The sequence below is a fragment of the Gymnoscopelus microlampas genome, assembly GCF_963454915.1.
Source record: "Gymnoscopelus microlampas genome assembly, chromosome: 1".
Classification (NCBI taxonomy): domain Eukaryota; kingdom Metazoa; phylum Chordata; class Actinopteri; order Myctophiformes; family Myctophidae; genus Gymnoscopelus; species Gymnoscopelus microlampas.
In genome coordinates, this window is record NC_139962.1 from 42,260,460 (window position 1) to 42,283,778 (window position 23,319).

The 23,319-nt window shown below is 38.9% G+C and overlaps 2 protein-coding genes across 2 annotated transcripts; both read left to right on the forward strand.

Annotated features, from left to right (window-relative positions):
• Positions 1-591: 591 nt before the first annotated feature.
• Positions 592-5,082, forward strand: LOC311043680 (neuritin-like protein; the record flags this gene model as incomplete). Its single annotated transcript, XM_084055016.1, has 4 exons — positions 592-646; positions 3,111-3,258; positions 3,503-3,770; positions 5,068-5,082. The coding sequence occupies 4 exons, from the start codon at positions 592-594 to the stop codon at positions 5,080-5,082; spliced, it is 486 nt and encodes a 161-aa protein (XP_083911142.1).
• A 2,906-nt stretch (positions 5,083-7,988) lies between these two features.
• Positions 7,989-17,224, forward strand: LOC311047677 (putative sodium-coupled neutral amino acid transporter 8; the record flags this gene model as incomplete). The annotated part of the gene is made up of 10 exons (XM_084060476.1): positions 7,989-8,177; positions 9,746-9,944; positions 12,091-12,247; positions 12,333-12,437; positions 12,556-12,613; positions 13,162-13,276; positions 13,965-14,112; positions 16,452-16,654; positions 16,772-16,823; positions 17,122-17,224. 10 exons carry the CDS (start codon positions 7,989-7,991, stop codon positions 17,222-17,224), a joined length of 1,329 nt encoding a protein of 442 aa, XP_083916602.1.
• Positions 17,225-23,319: the final 6,095 nt, after the last annotated feature.

Sequence of the window (23,319 nt, forward strand, 5' to 3'; positions counted from 1 at the left end):
GGTGGGCAAGTTGTCATCCCCTCTGGAATACAATCCATCTGGCAAATAGTCCTGAAACATCTGTTTATTCCATATTTGACACATTCTGACAAACCACTGCAATAGTAAATAGTAATATTAAATAAAGGCAGCTTAATCGGTTTGATGAATTTGAACATGGAAGAAATAACAGCTGAGCAAGTGCCAATATGTCAATAGTGGTTTAACAATCGTCATAACTGAAATAAATGTTTGTAATGCTAGAAACCGGAAATGAAAATGCTGTAATCCAGTGATGATGTGTGGCTGTCATTGGTCTGTTGGTCTGCATGCCCCCAAGCTTTCTACAGCTTGCCCCGTGCCCCTCCCCAGCATAAGCAGATGTGTGATCTCTGTGTCACATTGGGTTTCATTGTTAATCTTGCTAGGTTGCTGTGCCTGTGTGCATGGCTGTACTGATGCAATCTGATGAATTTACAAACAATGGCAGGATTTACTTCAGTTTAACAACGGTGTTGTCTTTGGAATTATAACGGCAGTTGGAACATCACATCAGAGCCATTATTCTGAGGTCAAACTCAGTTCCACAGGACTCCGCTGAGTGGACTGAGTATGAGGTCCCAACCTGTCACCATGACGATGCTGCTGCCTCTTGCTCTTTGCCTCAGTAAGTAAGCCTTTTTCTACTATTGTTTTCATGAGTACACTGCAAAATGCACTGACCCGTAACTCTCGGATTTGAATTAACGCTTAGGATTTTGCAGTGTAACATATTCGTGTCTGTGTATTTTGTAGTACAATCTTTGCATATGATGAGTAACAAAATACTTCAACTACTACAATGACATGCTGTCATAATATATGCAGTGTGTTATTGCTTTCCTCTTTTTTAGCACTATATTCCTTTGTCTTTTTCTGTACAGTTTGATCAAACTGGTATTTTCTGTAACATGTAGGATGTGCTGAAATTGAGGAGTGTGAGGTTTAACGGTTGCACTTTCCTTAATGAAATCATTGTTCATCATTGTGTGTGTGTGTGTGTGTGTGTGTGTGTGTGTGTGTGTGTGTGTGTGTGTGTGTGTGTGTGTGTGTGTGTGTGTGTGTGTGTGTGTGTGTGTGTGTGTGTGTGTGTGTGTGTGTGTGTGTGTGTGTGTCATAAAATAAACTTTATCTGTATTTCAAAGACTTACTGAAGTTCCTTGAAGATAATAAAACCACATGAAATAATAACAATAGGATAAGCAGAAACATATATATAGGAATAAAATAACAGCATGGAAAGAAAATAAAAATACATAAACTACTACAAATATCGTTAGAAAAGAATAGGTAAAAGCAAACCTTGGAATTGCACAATAGCATCCTACTGTAAATGTGTGTTTTAAGCTTATTTTGCTCTATGATTTTAATAGATAGACACTGATTATGCCCGCCAAAGCTGCTCAGACTGGCAATGACCATATTCACACGGCGGCCATTTTTCTCTTATGTCATACTCGTGGGTGGGAAGTGTATTCTATCATCCTGTCAAGTGAATTGGGGGGAGTTCCAAGCCTTAAAAGTTATCAGTAAATTCACACATTCACTCTAACAGGAGCAGGTGTACACAGCAGAATTCTGAGTGTTAATTTAAAAATATATATTATTAAGTATTTTAGATTTAGATTAAATTATCTAAATGTGTAGAGAAGCTAAAACAGGAGTAAACTGATCTAGTTTTCATTCATCGCTAGCATGATCTTTAGGAGGGTTCTGCACAATGTGGAGCCATGTCATGAATTGTGTTATAGCTTCAAGACTGAGACATTGATAAGGGCATTACAAATGAATTAACTCTATCTATCAATATCAGTTAAAGACAACACTGACATATCTTCCAAGTTACCAACTCTTAATAATAATTCTTGATCCTGATCACTGCCCACAGAGGAGCACGGAGGGGGAGCAGTTAGGGGTTAAGTGTCATGCTCAGGGACACTTCCACACATTGGAATCGAAGAATCGAACCTGGGACAACCGGGCGAGCTCTCTAACCATTCAGCTATGGCCGCCCTAAACTCTTTGAACATTATTTAAGGTTTAAATATGAATCACAGATAATTGTTGACTAATGTTAGATGTATGAAGTTTAAATATCACAAAACAGTGGAATTCCACCATCCTTTTGCTTTCATGCCCCGGTTGCTCAACAATCAAAATTTGCTATTTTCATTAACCCTTTTGAGTCTAGGGGTTATGTTCGCCGTTTTTGCTATGCCACATGCTAATTCATTCCACAGGATCAAATGCAAAAACTTGTGGACTCTTTTTGTTATACTTGGTTTTCATGTTTCAACCTATCTTCATATCCTCACCAATGCTCATTATAAAATGGCACCATATCTCGCTACTCACAGACAAACACTAACTTTCCAGGAAGATAAAGGCTATAGTTTCTATTAGATTGAAGTCCCCAATCCCCATCCATTATGTCATTTGAAGGAGGGTTTCTGAACTGTCCATAACCCACCAATGAGACGCAGAGTAAGTCAGAGTAAGGATATTCCCTCAAATTGTTTTGATGATGCTGGTGGAGAGAGCTGTCTAGCGTTGGTGCAAAAGCTCCCATCAATGTTCAATTGGGTTGAGATCTGGTGGCAGTAGCATATGATTCACATCATTTTTACACTCATCAAACCATTCAGTGATCCCTTGTGCCCTGTGGATGGGGACGTTGTCATCCTGGAAGAGACCACTTCAGGATAGAAATATTCCACCATAGGTGATCACTCAGAATAACTGTACAGTATATTAATTTGCAGTGGCCTCTGGGGAAAACCATGCTAAAAAAATACCCCTCACAGCATAAAAAAAACACCCCTCACTGTCGGGTTCAATTATTCAGGCCTGCACCGTTCTCTTGGGGTACGCCACACAAGTGCATGTGGAGGATATGAAGGATAACTAATCTAAATATCACGTTTTGTCACATTTATAGATTCAAAATCAAGGTCAATTGGGCCTGCTCATTTCCATACATGCCACAGAACATGATCAGGTGTTAACCAGTATGGAAGCATCTGCATTCCTTATGTATCTCCACTCATTTACAAACAGGTTTGATATATTATATTTTTTGCTGTTGAATACAGGTATGGTTCCTGTAAGTCTCGCAGCTGCAATCCCTGTGTCATGTGGATCCATATACAAGAGCTTTGCACAGTGTCTGTTAACGCTTGGGGACAGTTTAGTGGACATCCAAAAAGACCAGAGCACAGAAGACATTGATGCAATCTGCAGGTGTGTGTTCTCTGCTCTCACTACATAGAAACCATTGTTGATGTTACAACATTCTCTTTTCATTCTTACTATTCTGGTTGTAGCAGATGCTTTATAAGATGGCCATCACCTTCAAATACCTGCTATGTAGATTCTTCACTACACTGATGCTACTCACAAATTATTTGCTAGTACTGCTAATTCACATTTTCTCCTCTCACATCAGTTACACCAATTTGTATTCATGTGTATTTTCTTTTTGCAGGTCATGGAATGCATTCCATGTCTGTGCTAATGCAGCACTCGCTGGTTGTCCTGGAGATGCAACGGCTGTGTGGGAATCTCTGAGACAAGAATCGAGGAAGACACAGTTTTCTGGAAATCTTTATGACATGTGTGCCAGCCGCACTACCCTTCCACCGAGCACTGTGCCCGCAACGCAAAGCCCTCCCACCTCCGACCAAACCAACCAGGAAACACTGAAAGGGCGCATGTACAATCTCAGGCCCACTTTCACCATGCTACTTTTCCCAGTATGCGCTTCAGTTTTTGGTTGGCTCCATATCTAACCAGCTCTTATAACTATAGGCTCCCAGAGAGTACTCGAGTTGGTCATTGTCATAAATAACTGTTTAATAGGTGGGGAACATAGGGGCAAACCCGGGAACAGAGTAAACAGTACTTTTTACATGAACAAAGTGGTGTCTGTTCCAACTTGATTTTTGGGACAATATGATATTAATATCATTGTTTCTATATGCTGAAAGTTATTTAACTGCCCCTGCCCCATGTAAGGGGTAAATAGTCTGGGATGCCATTAAATGTTGACAGTTTGATGTATATAACACATTTTAGATTATTCTGCCAATTTAAACACTGTTGTGTAAATCCAGCAGTCAATATTTTTGATATCTTTCAAATGTCATCCCCTTTGATAAGCAGACTGGTGACAAACTGCCTCAGATTCAATGTAATTATTGACTAATTAATTCATCATAACCATATGCGTTTCAAGAGAAATATTGCTTTTGGAAGGAGATGAAGATGCAAACCCTTGTACAAAAGGGTGGAATTTCTTTCAAGATAGCATTTATTTCTGTATGCACTTTTAAAATATCATTATTACTATGTGACCATTATCAAGTGACAAGGAGACGAGATGGATATGAGAGACATTCAAGATGTTCACGTCTGTCTGTGAAGAACATGAGTTGAGGCAACTCTTTTGAATGCGACAATTTTTATTCGCAGCAGCAATACAACGTTTCGACCTTGCAGTCTTTTTCAAGTATGTCTGTGCAGTAAGTTCTTGATGGAAGCTTATTACAGGTTGTCTGCATGTTAAGCCATTGTATCAGTTTATAATTTAATGTAAAAATACTCCCCAATGATTATCCAATCTTTTAAAGAAGCATGAAGTATGTGCTTTATCTTTTATTCTAGAATCGTTGTTTGAGTTGCCATCCTATATCATTGTTTAAGCTACTTTCTGACAATGACCTGTCTTGCTACCAGGGTTATTGTTTTTTGGTTTGTTTTTGGGTTACTTGTATTGGTTTATTATATTTGCTTAAAAAAGTGGAAGCAAGGTACTTACATTCTTTTATAGGTCTATTTGAAAACAGTAAAGGCCATTGCACACAGGATGCGATTATTGCGATTATTAGGTTGGCTCAGACAGGGTGCGTTTTTTCCGTGCGAATAATCCCATCCTGTGTGCAATGGCCTTAAGTGTCGCAGAGGGTTCATTAACACAGTTGAGTGGACCATATATTTTTCTAGAAGCTGCATGTTTATAATCTCTATTATCTCTAAGTTGTGTCATTACAGAAGGACCCTGGCTAGTTTAATCTAAAAATGTATTTGCAAAGTCACATAATAGCAGAGTGCTGCAAAACAAATGTAGTACCCATCCATGAAGAGTACATTACAAAGAGGAAGGAAGTGGAATATGATTTGCCTGGCATACTGTCATCATCTCAACATCATAATGCTCTGAGCTAAACAACAAACAGCAGGTGGTTACATCATCTTTTACAGCATACTGAGTCTGAGAGATGAATGCAGCTGTCATTGAAACCATGGATTATGACAATGCATTTGATCGCTGAACTATTGTAGGGACTTTATATAGAGATTCAAAAGCCTCTATAGCCAGACTACGTGTACAAAACCATGTAGGCGTATTATGTATATATTTTTGTATTGGCGTATTAAAAGCCACTAAAGTCCTATCTGTACCCCTCAGAAGAATCGTTTTCTTTTTTGTGTGGACCTTTTGGAGTTTCATATACTTCACATCTTTTGCTTGCTTTTATTAATGTGCCTAACAGCAATTTAAATATATGACACAATACAATACATACTTGTTATATAGTTCTCTGTAACTGCATGTCTTTGAACAAATATTCAGAATATTAATTTCATATCAATTTTGACAGATTTGTAGTTGTTTTGTCATGGTTCACTCTCAGACTAAACCAAATGTTATTTTGGTCTCAGGCAGAGATGCACTGACACTTTTGGGGCTCCACTCACTGAGCTGCAACCCCTTGAATGTGTATACCTGAAGAACTGGCAAATGATCTTATATCTGCAACTCAGCTAAAGAGCACCTTCTTGGTCACTGCTTATCAGGTGCATGCTTGAGAGCTGTTTGCTGTTTTTCTAAATCAGTTTATTGTCTCCGCCAGGCCGAAAGGCATGGCGAGAGAGTATGTTTTACCCCCTGTCCGTCCGTCCGTCCGTGTGTCCGTCATTCGATCTGTCTGTGTACAGCTAATCTCCGGCACTGTTGGCTTGCTCGCAGCCAAACTGTGCACACACAGTCCCTGGATACCAGAGCAGAACCTCTGCCCCAAATTTTTCACAGGGGCCTGTTATAGCGCCACCAGGAGGCCGATTTGTGCAAAACACATTTTTTGACAGTACTCCTACAGATTTTGTCCAAAAATCCCACAAATCGGTACACAGTATCTCTATAGTCATTAAACGAAACGGGTCTTTCAGATTTCTCATATTCCATCCTGATTGGCTAAAAATGCCTTCCAAAGTTTGCAGGAGTGCACCGTTTTGAACAAAATGCCTCAAATCATGAACACAGCATGCAATTTCCTTGAAATTTTGCACGCACATTCCCATTAGGCCGAGGAATAACTAACATTTGAAAATTTTCAAATCAGCCTCATGGTGGCGCTATAACAGGCCGATTCGTGTTTTTACCTATAATTGCACCGATCTGTGTAAAACTTTGTATGCACACTCCCTATAGGTCAAGGAAAAACCTTTGACCTGCATTTTTCACATCTGCCTTTTATAGCGCCACCAGGAGGCCGACTTGTGTAAAACACATTTTTTTATACTACTCCTTCCAATTTTATCCAAATTTCACGCAAATCGGTACACATGATCTCTATAGTCATGTGATCACGACGGATGTGTTTGATTTTTCATATTCCATACCGATTGGCTAAGATTGACATCTAAAGTTTGCATTATTGGCTTGTTTTGAACAAAATTCTGCAAATCATGAACGCACCGTCCAATTGCGCTCAAACTTTGCACGCACATTCACACTATGTTGAGAAACAAATGCCAACCTTTTAACATTGGCCTGTTATAGCGCCACCAACAGGTCTAATTTAGCGAAACATGTTTTTAACAAAATTTCTCAAATCATGAATGCAGTCAGTGTCCGATTGTCGTGCAAGGCCTAAGAAGAAATGGCACCCTTTTCACGTTGGCCTATTATAGCGCCACCAGGAGGCCACAATAGCCTACCTGACCTGGCGGAGACCTGTGCTCCGAGGAGCACTTTTTCTAGTTTTGTACTGAGATGAGTTGCTATTTTCTATGACCACGAATAAACACATTAGCATTTTGATGGGCAATAGTGGAAATAGAATAGGCATTCAAGTTGAAAATTATATATTTAATAATGTACACAAAAATACGTTCAAATATTAGTACTTTTGCAATATTTTTCTTTTAAGAAGGAAATCAAGGACATTTCCATGAACTGTGCCCGTTCATCTGTTTTTGAAGAGGCCTGCATGTGATAAGAGTAGACTATGCCGTCCTTTAATCAGCTGGTGTAATTATTAGGCTGTATTCACTCTTTCAAATCAATTCAAATCAAACTTTATTTATATACCACATTTCATAAAGCAAGTGCAACCCAATGCACTTCACAAATCAAAAAGATTAAAAACATTAAGGAAAGGAAAAAGGACAAAACACAAAGGGAAAAAATAAATGAAATAAAAAGGAAAAAAACAATGAATGAGTAGGCTAATGCTAAAACCTAGGTAAAGAGAGAGAGAGAGAGAGAGAGAGAGAGAGAGAGAGAGAGCGAGCGAGAGAATGAGAATCATGCTAGTGACAAATATTTCACCATGCAGTGATATATTTGATCACTCAAATGTCTAATTAGAATACCGCGAAACGTTTGTCTCGTGTGTACTGTGTAGGGGGCGGGTGGGGTTGGGTTGGGTCGTTTGTGTGTGTAGGAAGGAAGGCTATATATTTGCAACTTTTATGACCACCTTCGTTTCCAGAGTCACGCTGATGATGTGATGAACCAAAGAAACAGGCATAGCTATCAACTATAGCAAGCTGAAAGGAACGCTCGCAATTGACAAGAAAACACAGCTGCCAACTTTTCAATTAGTGAAATAACTTCAATTAAGCGGGTCTTCAGGCATATTGTTGACAGTTCCTCCTAACAGGAGAAACAACAAAGACTCTATAACATGGAAGAACTTGCTCGTGAAAGTATCAGATCGCTGGCCAGGTCTGCGTCCCATGCAGACCCTCCACGGCTGGGCTCGTTCGGCGCTGTGTTCATCATGCTGAAGTCTGCTCTGGGCGCTGGACTGCTCAACTTCCCCTGGGCCTTCCAGAAGGCTGGAGGGGTAAACACTGCCATCAGCGTGGAACTGGTGAGGGAACTTTTCAAAGATAGGACCCAGTGGTGGAAGAAGTACACAGCTATTTTACTTAAGTAGCAATACCACAATATAAAAATACTATGTTACAAGTAAAAGGCCTGTGTTCAAAATGTTACTTGAGTAAAAGTACAAAAGTATTGCCATTAAAATATACTTAAAGTACCAAAAGTAAAAGTACCAAAATGTTTGAAAATAGCATTGTGAGCTAGCTTGTAGATCGGCTAAAATGGGGCTAAAGTGGTTAATGTATGTTTTATGATATAATAATGTATATATGCAAAGTAACTAGTAGCTAAAGTTGTCAAATAATTGTAGTGGAGTAAAAGTAACATATTTGCCTCTGAGATGTAGTGGAGTAGAAGTAAAAGTAGGCTACTGAAAATTGGAAATACTCCAGTAAAGTAAGAAGTCCTCAAAATTGTACTTATAAGTACAGCACTTGAGTAAATGTACTTAGTTACTTTCCACCACTGCTGGTGAGTGCACTTTTCAAAGATAGACCTGTTGTGTGCCTAACTTATTACTGAATTAGTTTGTGCAAACTGAATTATCAGACATAAAGACTTCTTGTCTTTTAGTTGCTTTATTAATGGTCGGTGCTCCCGAAGCTATGAACATGAAACAATGTGAATTGGTAGCCCCAATTCACATTGTGCAACTAAAAAGACATCACAAGTGTCAAGTGTGTGTAGCCTAGGTTTGAGCCTCAATATAGGCTCAAACTTTGAGCTGGAGCTGAGGTGGGGGATTGCTAACTTGAGCGTGAGTGACATACAGTATAGGCTACTGTAGAAGACCTGTTGCCATTCTCTCTCCTTGGTGTGAAAGAGAGACCTCTTTTCACAGGATGGTTCTAATGAAGGGCACAGGTCAGGGTCTGGAGCCTCAGCATTTCAGAAAATGGTGGTCACAAAAAAAGTTGTGTGTGTGTTAGTGTGTAATTTTTAAATTGATGTGTTTAAGGCAGTGGTGTCAGTTCAGCTATGTTCAGGTATGGCAAGGTCAGCTGACAGCATCAATATAATGGCCAGCATACACTAATTTCATAGGCGATAGCCGATAGGCTACAATGTAACGTAAAGTGTGCAAAAACGCCGTGAGACAAGCTTTCAAATGCAGTCTCTATTTTGCAGTCTCTAGACTGCATCCAAACAAAGAGGACTGCTTCCTTTTCATTTGTAATCTTTTATATCCGACTAAACAACTGTCATGATGAGAGAACACCATTACTACCTGACTCACCACTGACACCCACAGGTGACATACCGTTTGATCAAGATAGGGGGAATACAAGTATTGAGGGAAATGTACTGTAATACCTTGTGAAATGTTCTTCCCTTTGTTTGGATTTGCATTTTTTAAGTTACTTTACAATCATTTAATTCACAATACATACAGACACATTTCATAAATGTATTTTAACAAGTGAATTTCAATTTTGACCAGGCAGCCATAGCCTGCCATACCCAATTGACACCCCTGGTTTAAGGTACCTAATTTTTGTCCCATGCATCTTGTCTTCTCTGTGCATGGGTTTTTCTATTCTCCTGTACCCTCAGGTATCGCTTCTATTCCTGATAAGTGGCTTGGTAATTCTTGGCTATGCCTCGTCCATCAGCAGACAGAACACCTATCAAGATGTAGTGAGCGAGGTGTGTGGGCGGGCCATAGGTCAGCTGTGTGAGGTCTGCTTTTGCTTCAACCTCTTCATGATATGCGTGGCCTTCTTGGTGGTGGTGCAGGACCAACTGGAAAAATGTGAGTGATTATTAACCTCTTAAACCCTATATACTTGGTTGACTGGGGTCCCCCAGGGTTCTGTACTGGGCCCCCTCCTTTTTCCCCTCTAATCTATTCACCGAAAATGGTAGCCGAACAAGCACATGACGTGCCACATTGAGACGCATTGTTAAAATTGTAGATCATTTATTTGAATGTTTCTCCAAATGTTCGCCTATTATAACATGCCCAGAATAGGGATGCTTTCATGTGGTTAAAGCAACAACAACAGCTTTCACTGTTCTCATATTGAACCATATGCATTTCATTTATGCATTTCCAAACAAGTTTCTGGTTGGAAATGAATGCTTTTGTGTACTTTACCATCTCTCTTTGCAAAGAGTGCTGCCATTGGATGCATCTGAATGTTTGCCTTCTGAATGAGAGGTTGTACTCTGATGCCAAACTAGACATGAAAAAGAGAAGAGATTACAATCTCGATGGGACTCACTTGGTTAAATAAAGGTTACAAATCAAAATGTATAAATAAACCAGTCCTACTGTATCTTCAGAATACCCAATAGTATGAAAGTAATTTAATAGAGTGCATCACTTTATCAGATTATTGGATTATTAAAAAAAAAAAAAACTATATTAAATCCTTTGCATGTCATATCTATGTACTGTATCATAGGTTGTTTTAGTACTTAACATATAGACTTTGTGGCTGTTTCTTGTCAAATAATCCGGTGGCGGGCGGACCACGGCCACGTCACTCTGACTCAGAGATAACCATGAACAAACCCGGTACGCCCATATATAGGCAGGACCAGGCCACATCACTGAGTCAGACATAACCATAAACAAACCCGATACACCCATATATAGGCATATATGAAGAACCGGTTGTCCAGAGCACCGCTATGCCCATATATGGTCATGTGCATATATGGGACCGACCGACTTCAAACTCGACACGATCATAGGCAAGGACTCAAGGGAGTGCGGAGTGCGTTCAGATATTCGGTTGTCCAGAACCGGCGATCTTGGTGTCGCAAGATAGCAACTCGGCCACGGGAACGGCCCCTGCGCAATGCTTAATAGAAATACCCAAATAGTGGGTAGCGTGACTTGGGCGCAAGATAAGGCCCATATGACTCAGACATATCAGTCAGATCGGTCAGACCTGCAGTTATTAGTGCATGTTGTCCTTTACTGACTCCTTGTGGCAAAAGTGTGCTATCCCCCAGGAAACAAAATTGTTGAGATTCCGGTAAGCTTTGTGGACAACCACAGGACATTCCAATCTGTTATTGTGAAATTTCAGTGAATCTGCAATATCAATGTAAAGACAGACATGGCACGTTTGTAGATATGACATGTGGTATTTATTTTTTTGATTAGCTAAGGAATTAAATAGTAATGGCCCGCTCTGTTTATGGTTTAATGTGATGTCACTTCCTCTGGTCACAAATATTTTGAAGGCATTAAGGTATGTGATACTGCATCTTCCATTGTTAAAATAATGAGAAAACACTGTGGATACATTTTGTAAAAGTATATTATTGTGATATTTAACTAAATATATTTATATATATAAATGTACAAATATTTTATGAAACGCCATTACAATTCAACTTGTAGACATATCATGTGTTGTCTGTTTTGAGGTTAGGAATGACCTCAATAATAAATGGTGGAAAATAACCCTAACCTAGCCCTAACCCTCATGGTTTGATGAGATGAAAAAAGTCACTTGTATCCCCAAAGTGGGGAGAAATCCCTTGGTGGTATCTCTTTGTAGCCTAGCCTGATTCGCTCCGTTCGTAGTTTTCTTTTTTTCTCAGCGAATTGAGAAAAAAATAAACGCTGAATGAAGCGAATCAGTCTGGATTCCAGGCTAATCTCTTTGATGTCCTCAGAATACTTCCACAACCAACCTCAGTGATGGAATGTCACAAAGCCTGAGAACATCCCCAAATTTGGGGTAATATGTTACTTAAATCAAGTAACATATTATTGTGTTACTTGATTTTATTTAAATCAATTAGTGATTAATTTAGTTATTTATGAAAGATATGGGGCACCAAGTTGAAAGTGATTAAGTCTGTATGTGGATTTGATAAATAGTTTGGAACACAGGCTATTTTTTCCATCTCAGAATCACAGTTCTTCTTCTCCTCAGTGTGTGTGTCTTTGTATGAGACTGTGACTGGGTCCAGTGAGGGAGAAATTCCATATCACTGGTACACTGACCAGCGGTTTGCCCTCTTCGTAATGTGCATCATATTCATCCTGCCTCTGTCCATCCCCAAAGAGATTGGCATACAGAAATATACAAGGTAGGTCATTTATTGTCAGATCACATTATTTTCTTTAAAGTTGCATTCAGTGCTACATTTTGATTAATTTATTTTCTTTTGTAAGTGTGTTAGGTACCTTGGCTGCCTCCTATCTCTGCGTGTCAGTCATTGTCAAATATTACTTGATGGAGAATCATACAGCCATAATAACCCCCGAGCACAGCCAAGGGTCAGTAACCGATGTTTGGAATGTATACATGTGTGACTATCAGCAATTATTGTTATAGCCGTATTATTATAACATTATTACAGTTTGTTAAATAATGACTGTGTTCTGTGATTTTCAGCATAAGTTCATGGGCTTCAATGTTCAGTGTTGTACCAACCATCTGTTTTGGCTTCCAGGTAATACCATATAGGTTTCAGGTCTTAAAGGACCATACCATTGTCATTACATGTCATTGTCTTTTCACAGCTTTGGCCATATATTGAATGTAAACACAGACCATTTTTCTGTTAATTACTTTATTGTTCGATTTTGTGACACGCAATTTTAATATGTTTATTTTATCCATAGTTATTTAAATATTATTGAAGTTACCTAAATAATTCAGACAGCACGGTTAATAAAACATGGACTTTGAATTACCTTCGCAAATCTCTCCCTGGACTATTTTCAGCTGGATGTTTTCAGATCAATCCATGCTTCTTTACAATGCATTAAACAATAACAACAATAATGTAATTTTGATTAACCAAAACATTGTGTGTCGGATTACCTATTTCAAACATGCTTCAAGTGGCTGCAATTAGACTTCCATGCCATACTGAAGAAGAAAAAAAAAAGCTTTCTTGAAACATGTCATACTGCTGGTATGTCTGATAGGGTACAGTGCCATCCTTTACAGAGGTCAGAATAATGGTGTGTCTGTCTGTGTCTGTGCATGTTTCAGTGCCATGAGGCCTGTATAGCAATCTACAGCAGCATGGAGAATCAGAAGATGTCCCACTGGGTGATCATCTCTGTCATTTCCATGTTCTTCTGTTTACTCATCTATACACTTACTGGTGAGCTGACTCCTAAATGATCAATATGGTTGGCTTCAATAGCTTAAACCTGCCTCTCACATACTCTCTTCACTTCTGCACCTATGTCGTATACATATAATGTTTCTATCGCTGAACCTTATGTAAACATCTGCATTTGCTACTACATTGTAACCTCAGGTACATGCCTGTTACATATATGCTACTTTTTATAATGTACCTTATCACGTACACACCTATTACTATATATGCTGATCCTTTATAACTGCCTTATACCGTTGCCATTGCCATGAATATCTGGAATACCTGACCGCCTGTATGTATCTTTTTCTTTACTCTTCTAGGAGCATTTGGATTATCTGACCTGTTTTCTATTCTGCTTTCCTTGCTCTTCTTCCTCTATTCTTCTTCCCTTTCCTGAAAATTACAAATGATGAAGCTTGTATGAAAACAATGGTCACCCTCCTGTTTATAATGAAAAAGGTCTCGCACACTGTCTAGGACTTTGGTAAAGTGTTAAAATTAGTTAGTGACAGTGTGTAGGACCTTTTTCATTGTTTGCTTTTGGACCTTCCTTCTGTCCTACAAAAGTGTGTGTTGTTTTAACCTCTTTGGTGTGCATCGGCCCTTTTTTCGATGTTTATACCTGTTTATACCTCTTAACCTGTGATGTTACAATAAAGCTGACTCTGATTCTCTTTATGGACAGGTGTGTATGGCTTCTTGACATTTGGACGCACTGTGGCCTCAGATATTCTGATGTCATATCCAGGAGATGATGTGGTTATGATCATTGCGAGACTACTGTTTGGAATATCAATTGTAACCATCTATCCTATCATTTTGCTACTGGGAAGGTAAGCACTGATCTGCACAGAATAAGCATTGTATGTACTCAATAAAACAAAGCAGATTTTAGCTAACTCTGAGATGTGTTGTTTTGTATAACTAGTGACTAGTTATACAAAACAACACATCTCAGAGTTAGCATACCCAGGTATGCGCACACAATAAAACTATGTGCAGACTTGAGACTGCAAATAGCACTACAGATCCAATAGCCAGTGGCAAAAATGCTAATCAGCAGGAAATTTGGGAAATGTTAAAATCCGCTTCAATCAATTCTAAGATATACCAACTCACTCAGGAGAAAATATAGGAGAAAGGCCATGTATCAGTTGATGAGACCATTTTGTAATTAATGCTTATGCACTTTATTGACACACACATATTGGCGCACCAATTCTATATAGGCTACAGTATGTGTAGCCTGCTTGCCATGTGTTTTAAATCAAAACCATGCATAACGTTGCACTGTTGAGCCAGCTCTCTCTGTCTTATCGCATTCTCGATGGTGTTGTGTCTGTATAGCCCTCAGCCAAACTACAGCATGCTACTTTAAAGAGGAGAGCGCTATTACACAACTGTACCTGCCGATCAATTAACCCTGCCACTGCTCCCACGAGTCACCCTAATAAAACAGCTTACATTTGGTAAAAGTTAAGAATCTAAAGAAAAAATATAGCTGGCACATCCGCTGGACGGCAGGTGCAGGACCAACAGTGGATTTAAGGCAAGATAAAAAAAAATAGAAGTCCGCACACTGTGACTTTGAAAAAGCTCCCAGTCAAGGCTTTATTATAGATTAACGTTTCAACACATAAGACTATGTGTCGAAACGTTAATCTATAATAAAGCTTTGACTGGGAGCTTTTGCAAAGTCACAGTGTGCGGACTTCTATTACTTTTTTATCTTGCCTTAAAAGTTAAGAATCTCCCTGCATATGCCAATGGTTCATGGTTTGTGCAAGTTGGCTATTCAAAAATAGCAGATATACAACTGCTATTTTTTTTTACATTTTTGAAAATTCTTGAAAGTTTGAGAATCTGCCTCAGCTCAGGTCTTAATCGGTTATAAGTGTTTGTACAGTAGGCCTACCTGTTCAGGGCAGGGCTGCTGTTTGGAATGTGTAGATGTTCAGAATGCGCAGCAGTTCAGAACACATCATATTGCAGATTTTTTGGCATATGCAAAGGACAGACCCACATATATAGATACTACATTTAATAATATTTTCTATTGTAATTATTATCATATACTTTCTGCTAGACCTGCGCCGCCCATTCCACAGTGACACTTGTGCTCCGTATAGCTCTTCGCTATCTTGACTCTCACATGAGAGAGAGTTGTGAGTGTGCGTGAGAGAGAGCGACGGTCACATGTGTGGGCGGATATGCTGTATGTATCTATGTGTGCACAACACCATGTTAATTATGTATTCTGTGTGCTGTAAACACTGACAATTTAATTAATTTATGCAAACTGAGCCAGTGGTAGGGCTCGATAAGCATTACGCTTCTCCCTGTCCCCTTTTTTCGGCATCTTGGACACTTTATTATGTCAAATGGACTTCACAACCTGTGCCTTGGACTTTTTTGAGATTATGTCTTGTTTTGTTGTCCAAAAGTGCTGAAAAATAAACTGAACTGAACATACATGCAGATTTATGTAAAAGAAAATGGAAAATGTATAATTAAGTAAAAGTAGCTAGATAAAAACAAGATGTTATATGAATATAAGTATCAGTATTGCAGTCAGGGCAGTGATGATAAGGTGCAAGTGTGGGAGTGAGTTCATGGGGAGCTTAGTCAGTTAAAGCTGCAATCGGTAAGATTTATGCCTTCCTTTCCCTGGATTTGAACACAGTGCAGTCCCACACAAGAGACATAATTTCTACCTTTGAGGTTTATTGGAACGTTCACTTGGGCAGGGGAGATATAGCACTTTGGGCTTCAGGCAATACCATTGTCAAGCAGTAGCTGTCCTACACAACCACAGGTTCAAAATGTCTCAATAGAAGAGCAGGGAGACCACCTCCAACATACTCACCATATAGATTCGTCCAAATCAATTTGTTTGAAATAACGTGTTTTTCATTTTTAAAGAGCTCAAGAGTTGGCTTGAAGGTAGAAGCTGCTCTGCAGACTGGATCCTCCAGTACCGCTTGCAAGACAGGAGTGTGTGTGTGTGTGTGTGTGTGTGTGTGTGTGTGTGTGTGTGTGTGTGTGTGTGTGTGTGTGTGTGTGTGTGTGTGTACGCGCACGTCAGTATGAAAATGTCTATGTGTTTGCCTGTGATCCCAACACCTACACCTGATATCTTCCATTTGTTTCTGTGTTTGTATGCATGAAATAGATCTGTGATCTTGAATTTGGCGCTGCGCATGCATCGCAATAGAAAGGGCGTCGTCACACATGCGTTTGAGAACCGGTGCAGAGTGGTTCTGACTGTGATATGGATCGCAGTTACACTCCTCATTGCCATGTTTGTCCCTGACATGGGTGAGGTCATCAGCGTGATAGGAGGAATCAGTGCCTTCTTCATCTTTATCTTCCCTGGTATGAAAGGAAATATGCACTATATACAGCACATGTGTGTGTGTTACTGTGGGTTCACATTTGACACACAAGCCTATATGAAGGTAATAAACATTGGCAATGATGTTTGTGTTACAGGTCTCTGCTTGGTATTCCTAATGCAGTCAGAGCCGGTGTCTCCAAGAGTCAGGTGAGGGTGCACATACAGTACATACACATACTGTAAGCAGCGCCGCAAATCTGGGTTGAGGCTAGAGCGGGCGCCGAAATCACACACTCGCGCAAAATTTCAAAATGTTGAGTTTATTTTTTCTTTTTTTTACTCTAATCTAGCTAATTGTGTTGTTAATTCTTCACTATTAATTACTTACGGTGCAGAAGTCGGTTCAGGTTCTATTAAATAAGTATTTGTAATCATTTTTTTACGAACAGCATGGATGACCATATTGATTTGTTTCTTGCTCCCCCTCATCTATCTCCCTATCCAGATTGCTGTTTACAGTGTGGGGTGTCATAACAATTGTTGTTGGGGTCTTCATTTTTGGACAAAGTACAACTATAGCTGTGATGGACCTTGTCCATAAATTCTGAATTCCTTCACCACTGTCAACATCAAAGCCGCTCACAGCAGATTTTTATCACGTTCATCTTTTTTGCACAAATGGATTTTGCTTTGGTAAAAAATCTAGTCTATATTCTAGTTTTTAAACTTTGGGATGTGCAATTCTTGGCAAAAGAAGTATCTCATGGTATGGTTCTAAAGATAATATGTTTGATATGTTTGATATTAATATTTCCATGTTTGTGATGTACAATTGATCTAAATAGATTCTTGGCAGAGAATCAAATACCATAAGCTCATTCCTTAAGAAAATGCCATATAATACTGTATATACGAGAGAAGAGTAACTGCGATTGAATTGCTCATGTATACATGTATACAATCTCATTTACACAAATAATGTATAAATACACCTATATAGGTCTACATATATTTATGCTTTTGTAATTTATTTTCCCTGTCTTATCTATATATTAGATAAGCAAGTTATTCTATTACTGTTCATTTATAGTGTGCTTTAACGCTTGACTAGTGTGTCATGCTGAAAAGCAATGCCAGAGGTCAGTGTTGTGCCATGAAAGCACATGGTAGTGTAAATCCACCTGCAACACCAAGATTGAAAGATAGGCCACAGTTCTTATAATGGTGATGCCAATAGCTATGTTGAATATTGTCGCTGTCGGGTAGAATTTTTGTATGTCAAAAACATTAATATTCAGGAAATGGAGAAAAAAAATAACCTGTGTTCCAATGGAGCTAGTGTATTATTTTTTTCACAAGCTCTTGTTAATACTTTACATTGGTTAAATATTTATTTAAAAAAAACAAAGCATGCACATGCACTCGCTAAAATACCAGGTGCCAGGCAGAGGTCAGAATCCAAAAACAATGAAGTCTGCACACTCATCAGCTGATGAAGATCCGGTGAGGCTCGAAACGTCACGTCCACTGGTGGAAACCAATATATTTCAAGCTTTGGAGCATGATCCAGTGTGCAGACTTTATTGTTTTAAAATAGTTATAAAACTCACTGAAAGACTTTAACCACTTTTATCCAGGCGTCCCTATTTTGAGCATGTCATTATAGTCAAAATGTTTATAAAATAGCTTATCTACAAACAACGCGTCTCATTGTGACGTGTTGTGAACTTGTAGATTGGCTATTTTGTATACGTTTACGTGACACACGTCATATGAGGAAGAAGGGCATTCATTTATGAAAAACTTAAAAAGAAATATGGAGATACAAGGTTTCTGCCTGACAGCACTATAAAACGGATAGTGCTATACCATCTTATAGGGGGTACATTGGTCTGAATAAACAAACTCTCTCTCTCTCTCTCTCTCTCTCTCTCTCTCTCTCTCTCTCTCTCTCTCTCTATATATATATATATATATATATATATATATATATATATATATATATATATATATACACACACACACACACACACACACACACACACACACACACACACACACACAGTCACCATTTCCCGCTGATATTATACAGTGCACTCATATTTTCTCAGCCTCTTTTTTACCCTTCGCTTTTCCACTGACCTCCACATGTCCCAGATCTTTAACCAATACTATGAATGATAAGCCTGTAAATCTGTTGGCTTGATATTGCTGCACAGAGCGACAGCTGCGGCATGCTGGGTACCACTGTTTTATCATTCACTGACATCAGCCTTGAAGGAGTTATGGCACAATTGTGTGTGCATGCATGTGAGTGTGTGGTAATGTAAGAATGAGTTATGACATGGATCTCGAAAATGAGGGATATTTCTATGCATAGAGAGACCTACACAAACAGCATATCAGCCATGCTGACATCACAGAAATAGAAGCCTACATACTTGCACTGTCTTTATCTCTCTCATACACCCAACATACACGCACATGCAAGCAGGGACGTACACACACGCACGTTCTTGATTCTTATGAAGCCATGTTCAATTTAGATAAGCAGTGATATGCTCCTCACAGACCATTTATATATAAACAATGGCAACCACAACTTGATTGTTGTACATGTGGTGCGAATGAAGAAGATTTGTGACTATTTGGTTTTACCGTTTACAAACATTGCAAAGGCATCCTCACTCATATACAATGCACAAATGGGATATCCACCAAAAGGTGTAAAAAAAATTAAAAAAAAGCCTATAGAGATGAGTTTGAAAATGATGTAAATTAAGAATATAAATTGTATGGAAACACTAAGAAAGATAAAAGAAATACTAGAATTTCTATGAATACATGTCATATCCAGTGGGAATAAAGACTGGAGGAGAATGTTGTCAGCGTTTTATTGAATCCTGTTGTGGTGAAGCAGTGAAGAAGTCATGTTGCACAAAGGTGAATAGTTGAAATTTACTGTGCTTTGAATTCTCAATGGAAATGTACACTGAATATGTATAGGACAAGGTTGGTTAATGTTTTACACAACAGCATCTTGGACAGATATTTTTCAGGGGATATGAAACTCACTTCCCATTGAACTCTTAGAGACCCCCCCCCCCCCATATGAACTACTGCTATATTGTTTATATATGATGTTATACATAACAAATTAGGTTTTTAGGATGATTTCACAGTCAAATTTCAACAGACAATCCATCCGCACCTTTTTGCAAGTTTTTATTTTATTTTATTGTACATCAAAACATGAATTTTCTATCAAATTTAGAGATTCACAGTTATGGAAATCACTGATGCTGAAGTCATTATCTTCCTTTCCAGCAATTAAGACGCAATTAAAATAACTTTTCATCTGGAAACATATGGTTAGATATTTGTTATTTTGTATTATTTGTCTAATAAGGAGAGGATTTTGAATAAGCTAGGCTTCCTTCCTTTTCCTGCTCAATTTCTGTATTTTCTGTTGAATGTACAAATAAACCCTGGGGCAGGAAGATTTAGGGATGGTTACAGGAGATTGAAAGTTTGTTTAAGTCCCACAATGATATATAATTGAAGCTCAATGATTAAAAACACAGATGAGTCAGGAAAGTAATTGCTCTACTGATGTCATAATAATCATGTCCCTATGGCACTGTAGATAAATGCCCTCTATGGTGGCCCAGCGTGCAAGACAACATGAACTTCCCTCTAGTGTGCCCTTCCAATGTAAAAAACATGAAGTGCCCTCTAGCATGCCCTTCCAATGTAGAAAACATGAAGTGCCCTCTACAGTGCCCTTGCAGTGTAGAAAACATGGTACGGTAGGGTGCCCATTCAGTATTTAAAAAACCCACAGTTGAGAAACACTGCTCTAGGGTGCCCTGCCAGTGGAGATATACAGTATACTAATGCCCTATATATGCTATATAATGTGTTGGCCTCTACATGCTCCTACATGCGAAACAATGTGCCTTCATGGGATGCCTCAGTAGTGATAAATGCCCTCCTGGTTTTCCTGTTGTTGATTTTTAAATAATATGTATTTATTAAGTAATATGTACCCTTTTTAAAACATTTTTAAATGTAATATGTACCCTTTTTAAAATATTTTTGTGGCAGGATTGTTATTCCTATTTGGAGCCAATAAACTAATCTTGAGAGTGTTTAGAATCTTTAGCATTTTAGAAATAGAAAATTGTCTGGATGTGTATATTGGTTTCGAAAGAGCGTGAACATTAGGTATAGGGAACTGTAACTGTTTCACCATAAATGCATTAAAACGTTTAACGTGCTGATGCCCCACTGAATGCAGCTGGTGCTGTTTTCTTTTTACATCTCTGCCCCTCAAACAGCCTGAGTCCACCACTGAGTGAGGAGATGATGGGTCATTAGTTGTCACAGAGTTCTTTCAGTGTGAAGGGAATTATGACTTAAATTCAGCTAAGTGTCCACAAAGGATTAAGGAGGACCATGTTGCAATAAAAGCTGAGTTGGGATTGTCATAGATTATAGCACCTATTGATCCAAAGGTGCACTTAAATTATTTGCTACTAGAACATTTCTAGAGCCAACTTTTCACCTGTTACTTTGACAGCAATGCTTCCACTCTTAGGTTAATTATACATTGGCATTTTTGCAGGAAACTACATTTGGTAAAAAGGCTGATGATAATTTCAGATGTTCCCCTGTAAACACAGCAGTGTTTGGTCATTCTTATGCTCATACATTTTGCGATCGTGGAGTTTGAATGCACATGCAAACTCGAGACTTGACCAAGAACTGTATTGCAATCCGGGGGAACTGCAAGCTAAGCAAACCCAGCATAAATACTCATAAATGACTAAAGAGGAGGTTTATGTAAGGAGACAAGAGAAAGATTAGGGGACAAAACACTGAATTTCAATATAGCATGCTACTTTTCCCCCCTGGAAAACAATGTATGGAATATCAAATTGGGAATTTCAATTTGTTGAGAGATAATCACAAATACTGTATATCACACAATAGTGTTTGAATTATGAGGTGATTTTGCTGATAATAACTAGTTTATACCATAAACGACTGTTGGAGTATACAACAGGTTGAAGATAATCTTCATCATGGTAGGTATAACCTCGGATCACAGGCTTATTTTTTCCATTAAGAGTGCAGCGAGATTGGAGCGCTGACCACGCAAGACTATCATCACGGTTATGAATGAAGGCTATGTTAGCTTCAGGCACATTCAAGAACATACTCAACGTTAATTTGATTGTTATGAAAGGGCATGTGTAAATGCTGCTGTCCAGTAGTGTGTAAATCTCTACAGTATGAGGGCCTGGGGGATTTTTTTAAACTGCCTCTGAAACCCATTTTGAACATTAGTGAAGGATCATGATATTCAACACATTATGATATCATAATAATAGGTTCACAAAAGAAAAATCTCATCAGTAATATCAAACAGGACAGATCTCCTGGAGGCTAAAAGTACAGTATGATCGTATTGCACTGGGTTCAAATCCAACCAAGAAACTATCATCCCCACTTGCTTTTACTTTCTTGTCTCTCTCTTCACTATTAGAAATGCCTTAAGAAACATCTGAAATAGTGAAATTAAGTTTAATTATATTTGAAATGTGAAAAGAAGTGAGCAGCAAATATTCTACTTAGATGACAATATTGGGGGGATGTAATGCACAATCCACAAACGTTTATAATTATAAAAGATTGTGGTTTAAAATATTTACTAAATCTTTTTTTTAACATGAGATTTAAAAAAAAATCTAAATACCAGCACGCATGCGCGCACACACAGAGGGGCTACACACATTCAAGCTGACCGAGGCCTGTCCTTCACCTGAGCTAACTGCCACTGTGACAATTACCAGGCCCAATTCAGCCACGGGGTCAAGATCTCCTGTCACCATTTCAATAATGGTTCTGCACCCTGATGATGGAGGTTATTCATCTCCGTAATGACGTTCACAGCCTGATGATAATACTGCCGCTGCAGGAAAAACAAGGTCATACAGATTCACATGTCTTACATGCACGCATGCTTCATGGCTTCTATAGGGCTGTGTCTGGCGTTGGCTGTATAGGGCATGCTTGTGGGGAGGGTTGCAGTTTTGGTCTCCTCATGGGCAATGGGAGGTGATGTTCTTGGGAGGGTTTTTTAGGGTGTGTTAAGCACTAAAACCCTGTAACTTGAAATACATCGTTTTATTGTTGTTTTAGAATCAAGTTTGGAATTTTACACTTTATTTACATAGGAGATAGGAGAATGAAGAGAGACAGGAAAGCCACGGCAGAGAGAGGGCACATGTAACAGGAGGGCGGGCGGACCTCTGACATCATGCTCATGCTACCATGACACAGCCATAACCAGATAGGCTAAGGAGTTCCCAATGCCGCTATGCCCAAATATGGAGTGTGTTGTCTAACATTGATGTGTCGCCATGGCATCAGGCACAAACAAATCAGTCAGCTCCGTATATGGGCACAAAATGCAATAGGGGCATGCCCATATATGGGCATATAGTGATGACATCAGGGATCTCCATATGGGCATAAAATGGACAAGGACTGTATACACACTACTAACCTCGCGTCACCAGGCTTTCCACAATACATTTGTTTGTGTGTGTGTGTGTGTGTGTGTGGTGTGTGTGTGTGTGTGTGTGTGTGTGTGTGTGTGTGTGTGTGTGTGTGTGTGTGTGTGTGTGTGTGTGTG